This window comes from Aphanomyces astaci (assembly GCF_000520075.1).
Source record: "Aphanomyces astaci strain APO3 unplaced genomic scaffold supercont1.13, whole genome shotgun sequence".
NCBI lineage: Eukaryota > Oomycota > Saprolegniomycetes > Saprolegniales > Verrucalvaceae > Aphanomyces > Aphanomyces astaci.
Window position 1 is genome coordinate 945,122 of NW_009798276.1, and position 5,915 is coordinate 951,036.

The 5,915-nt window shown below is 45.5% G+C and overlaps 2 protein-coding genes across 2 annotated transcripts; both read right to left on the minus strand.

The window, feature by feature from the left end:
- Positions 1 to 1,104: 1,104 nt before the first annotated feature.
- Positions 1,105 to 2,293, minus strand: H257_06736 (hypothetical protein; the record flags this gene model as incomplete). Its single annotated transcript, XM_009832087.1, has 2 exons — positions 1,105 to 1,907; positions 2,020 to 2,293. The coding sequence occupies 2 exons, from the start codon at positions 2,291 to 2,293 to the stop codon at positions 1,105 to 1,107; spliced, it is 1,077 nt and encodes a 358-aa protein (XP_009830389.1).
- A 710-nt stretch (positions 2,294 to 3,003) lies between these two features.
- On the minus strand, positions 3,004 to 4,546 carry H257_06737 (hypothetical protein; the record flags this gene model as incomplete). Its single annotated transcript, XM_009832088.1, has 4 exons — positions 3,004 to 3,254; positions 3,308 to 3,610; positions 4,177 to 4,447; positions 4,493 to 4,546. 4 exons carry the CDS (start codon positions 4,544 to 4,546, stop codon positions 3,004 to 3,006), a joined length of 879 nt encoding a protein of 292 aa, XP_009830390.1.
- Positions 4,547 to 5,915: the final 1,369 nt, after the last annotated feature.

The window sequence follows — 5,915 nt, forward strand, 5'->3', positions numbered from 1 at the left end:
GATATGATCGAAATACATTTTCAAAGGCTTTGGCATCGTGCACAAATTTTCTCGCAATCTCACCGGGTAACGAAGGCAGGTCGAGCCAAGTCGTGGAGTGCCTCGATTGCCACCCATCGACGTCGGTTAAAAAAATACACGTTATCCGGACTCGCAAATTTGATTGCGAGAGGCACTTGCGAGATATTTGGCAGTCACCCATTGCCATTCGTAAACAGTACTTGGTAACTAATCTAATAATAACTTGATTTGATTGCTTATCATTCTATTGTGTGTGGTCAAAGGTGGTTTGTCGGTCGAGGCGGGGATGTTTTATCCCGATGAATTTTTGGAATTGAATAAAATTAATATAATTAGTGACCGGGGGCTTATCTGGAAGAATGCCGGCAAATTGGTTGGACCGAGACTTGGGTCGAGTGTTGAAGTTGCCGCTTCGGCTGCTGCAATCGTAGCAGCCACCAAGTTACCATGTACTCAGTATTCATGGCGGATGAAATGAGTAGTGTCCAGCAATTTCAACATCACTGCTTGGAATGCGCATTTAACCAAAACACGATAAATGCATGGCTACAGTACTTATCGTACTTCAAAAAACGGATTTCGAAGTACGACGGGAACCATTCTGATTGGCTCCGTTCGTTTTGGAAAGTTGCTTGGAACGACGAAAATTGAATTTACTGTTAATGGATACTACTCTGATCTGAAACGTTTGTCAGGTAGTTTTTCATTTGATTAAAGTATGTGCCATGGCTTTCGAACAACTTGATTTTTATATGCAACTCCAAGACAACATATTCAAGGCACAAAATTTAATGTATTTTTTTAGTTCATGCCGACTACTCAATCAAGAGAATTCACCAACGCTTCCATGGTGGACTCCTCGCCCAGACCCTCGCTCATGCAAATGAGTTAACGCACTCTCGTAGCAAGATGCATCGAACTCAACATTGTACGATGCAAAGTCAGCAATTGAAACATCCTTTCTCATATGAGGAAGTTTGTAATCATTGCTTCCAAGCATTTCAATGGACATTTCCAAAACCTTTTGAAGTGTTATGAATGTCTTTGCAACTGTATCTGCCGGCAACTCATAAAACGCACTTTCTACAGCCCCAATAAGCTCCTCGATTGAACGAGTTGCCTTTTGGTGCTGAAGACTTTGAATAAATTAAAAAAACCTAAATCTAAGACATTAAAGTCTGGACTGTTGGGAGGCTGATTTGCTACAACAATCCCACGCACACCTTTGGCTTGAAGCAGCTCTGTCGTAACGCAACGGTGCGGGCTGGCATTGTCTTGTTGGAGGAACACGTTACCGCGCCGCACACCGCCAGGAAACTTGGCCATAATGGCAGGGATGACCTTGTTCAGCACGGCGTCAAAATACAGGGCTTGAGGAACAGTGACAAGGGTGCCCTTGCGGCGGTTCTTGCTTCCACGCAACGCCGGCGACACTTGAACGAAGGGCCACACACCAACCTTGCCGTCCCAAAACTTCTTGCAGTGATGGCCGTAGCGGGGACGGGCCACGGGGCCAAGAAACATAACCTTGGTTATGTAGTGCTTGGGCTTGACGGAGCGCGCAGCCACCTCTTCGTCATCGTACACATAGTACCGACGTTTGACCTTCGTCAAATAGAACCACTTTTCATCAACATGCACGAAATCGAGCATGTTGGAGAAAGAGTGGCGACCATTTGACAAAGGTCGAACGAAGGGCATTGCGTACCTCAGACGAGCTTCGATGTTCGCTGACGTGAGGAATGGTTTGACGTAGTTGGACTTGGCCTTGAATCTTGGGGTCTTCTTCTTGTGGCGAATAATGGATGTCATTGGGATCCCACACGCAGCCGAAAGCGAACGAAGAGTCTGCCGCGACATCAACGGGACTGCTCGAATTGCGCTTTCTATTTCTTCATTGGTTCGCTTTTGCCGTCGTCCAATATTTCCTTAAGATATTAAACTTTATAAATGGATAATTGGTAAAATTAATGTATTTATAGCTTTTTGCAGGTTTACCACGCAATTTCGTGCGGACATCAGCTGAGATGCTACCATGCCGCAGGGAGAGCTGCGCTCGAACCCAGATGCGTGATACGGTGCGTTCGTGGCAGCCAAACTGCTTCGCTGCTTTGACAATGACCCCTCGAGGGAGTACCGCTCCTATGGCAGCTCCTAGAAGCATTTCGTAGACAGCCTGACGCTCCGTAGGGGACAAGTGCTTGTGACCGTTTGGGGGCTGGGCAACATCGACGGAGGCAGCTGGACTAGCGCCGAGGGTCTGGTTGGACATGAATGGGTGGGGTGTGTATGTAGGATGTGAGGATGTGAGTGTGGGCTCGCAAATAGTGGTATGTAGTCCCAGCGGATGGCCGTTAGTATTTTATGAGGGTCCCACCAACTTTGATGGTGCTTATCTCAACAGCAAAAGCGTTCTACTTTACGCATAAATGGTCCAATCAAAGCTGAGATCCTGCGCTTTCAGATGCACCAATCAGAGTTGGAAACGGCCTTGTATTCGAATAATTCCGCCAATGAAAAGTCGAACCTGACAAACGTTTCGGATCAAAGTAGTACTACAATGAAAGAGGGAATGGTCCGCCTAACGAAGTTTTGATAACAGTTGTCCACCTTTTAGCCAATAGATACAATATAATCGATAAAATTTCATGAGTTTTGTCCAATGTGGAGTCAGAATTCAACCTGCACTCGGCCGACGATGGATCGACGTGGCCGATCGCTGCACCCCACACTCACCTACCCCTGCGGTCCCATGGCATTCTGCTCCGGTGATGACGAACGGCACGGACTGAAGTCTCCCACGTTTCTGTGATCACACGTGAGCGAGATTACAGGCTGTACCCACAGTGGCTGGATCAGGGGACGGTGGGGATGGGATGGATTTGATATCCGCCAATAGCTGAGACCGTAGATTTGCGAACGAGTCGTTCATCATGGATAACATGACCAGGGCCGAACTTAACTGGCGCTGACTGCTGAATTTCATGGCCACAAGGGGTTCAATTTACCCGAACGCCACACCGTCGACATAAACAGAGGATGCCCCGGACTAAACGTCACTTTCAACCACTCGTGGGGTAATGCCAACGAAGCCAACAGATAAGGTAACACGCAGCGAAAACAGGCTGGGTACTCAGTTGCGTAGTCTGGCAAGTACTTCTCCCACTCCTCCAACGCAAGTGCTGCGATATGAGGAGGTAGCGCGCCAAAAGCACTCGAACTTAATTGGAGACCTATTAACTTAAATGATGAATAATTATACTTAATTTTAATACAATATTTGAACCTGTAGCCGCACGGCCGACGAATTGATCACCCCCTGACCCCTCAAAGACGTAGCGCCCTTGAACGCTGCCAAGACTCCATCCAGCGTGCAGCCAAATGGATACAGCCTGTGGCCCCCCCGGCGTGTTCGACAGCGATGTTGCTACGCCTTTTCGGAATGAGTGTGTGCCAATATCAGAAAATGACATGTCCATGGCAACGATCTCCGCTTCGTTTGAAGCACACACTTTGAGCAACCACTTCGAAAACCGGGCCTTGGCGTTCACGCCAAAGAGCAACGTTGAACTCTCCTTGCTTGGAAGCCCTCGCGTGAATACAATAATTGCCAGGCTAATACAAAAATACATTCGTTATAAGTTCAAAATTCGAAATTCTATCAACCTCAATATTGGACAAATCCATGGGCATGTCGGATTGGCATAAACGTGCTTTGGAAACAGCCCAGCACCTTCTTGGTCACTTTTCGTTCGACAAAATTTTACCACAAGGGCATCGCCTAACCAAACATCAGTACACAGTCGATCAGTAAGCATTACTGTCTACCTTGCCATGTGACGTTGTCGAAACGAATTGACGCAGTGGACACCGCGCGCCATCAAAACACGAGGAAAGTGTGCGCGTTGATTGCAAGCGCGTAGTCTGACCAGCCAACGCTGCTCGAGCCAAGTATGAATAACCTAATCAAACTAATTAAGTATAACACAAACAATGTCATTACTACCATCAATTGTCATGGGTAGTTTCCCCTCTCCTATTGGCATTTCACCGTCTTCCTTGAGCTGGGCAATGCGGCGCTTGTATCCATTTGCAAAATCTCCATAAATATAAATATGCATTGCACAAGTACAAGGTTAAACACTCGCATCATACCTTTGAGCCTAGCGTCCAGGTCATCGTGCATCTTGAGGTTGGCCTCCTTGTAAAGGTACTTTAATGCACTTTTACACGTCCCAATGGTCGAAAACGAGTTGAATCGTTTGGGCACTAGCTCCGATCCTGTAGCATCGCGCTTGATTGATGCGTAGTCCAAGTATGTATGGCAGAGAGTGGTCGACAGAGGCAATTGAATGACGGAGTCGACTACGAACTCCCGGTGCTCGCAGAGAAGCCATCGCTTGAAGCGTTCTAGTATAGACGTGTACTAGGCCCTTGTGTCGTGAACGAGGCGTAAGGCGACAACACGAACTCCTGCCACTGCTTCGGACGCATCCTCATTATGCTTGCGCTTCGTCCTGCCCATCGTTCAAGTCGAGAATGGATGATTTATTCATCCGGATAATAGAGTTCGTAAAAGGGAGATATTATTTTAATACTTGTCAAGTATACAAAGAACAAGGTTATATCCGTGATACTTCTTTGATACTGACCAATCACGAACATTCACGAACTCTTTCAGCTCGTGATTTCTATGTATATCCGGACAAAAGAGTTCGTGAAACTGCTCAAACCGTTCGTAAAAGGGTACTTTTCTGCTATATTTGGCATCAGTTACTCTGTGTGTGGTGAAAACGATACGCATGGAGTAACTAACAGTTACTCCATCTGATGTGCTGTGGAATTTTACAATAAGTACTTACATAATGCATTACGTAAAGCTGTAGAATTGTGTATTTTAAACACAGTATATTGTACCTATTGTGTATAAGGTGCACCCTATTCGATATGCTAACATTACACCATTGATGTCTATGAGGCGCGCCAAATCCAACGACCCCCTCGTTGTGCCAACGGAATAAGTCCGAGTGAGATTTTGAACTCGTTTCTTATCGAAGTAAGTTGCATGTTGGCGCAGACCAACGACCACACAAACAACCGTTTCAATAATCCGGATAATTAATGATTCGCAAATATTCGTAAAAGGCTAGTATCTTGCAAACATTTCAGAACCATAGTTCATTCAAGTATATGTCAAATAGATAATTGCCGTTAATGAATTTTTCCATCCGCAAACCAAGTATAAAGTAAGGTTAACCGGACGAATATTCACAACACCCAAAATATCCATTCGTAAAAGAGTACTATTTCAAATTAGCGTGTATTGTGCTTTGCACTTGTTTTGGCGTCGGTTTTACGTGGCTAAAAGAGTGGTACTTCTGCTGTAACTGTGTTACAAGGTTGAATGAATACCTGGTGTTTTAGCTAATTCACTGGGGTTTTATAAATGCCAAATAACTCTGAACAATAATAATCACATGTGATGCTGAAGTGACCAAAACACCTTGGCTGTTATTCCATCGCGTAGTACATGCTACCTGCATGTACTACGCGATGGAACAAGAAGATGGCGAGGTTTTTACGATGTGGCACCATACGTACATCGCTGTACGGAAGAACTCCGGCGCATGTCCTTGCTGTGTGACATTTGTAATATCAAAAGTTGTTCATGATGACCAGTGAATTGAGCAATTTGGTCCCGAGAATAGCAGATATAACTTCGATTTGCACTTTTCAAATGTGCAAAAGCGAAACCCCGAAAGAGCATGTTCCGACTAAAACTTGGAATGGGGTATAGCCAATCAAAATACCTTCCACATCATTCTTGAACCAAAATTATGAGCCGACCTAACGAGGGTCATTCTAGTGGCGGACAGGGTAAGTAGGCTATGATT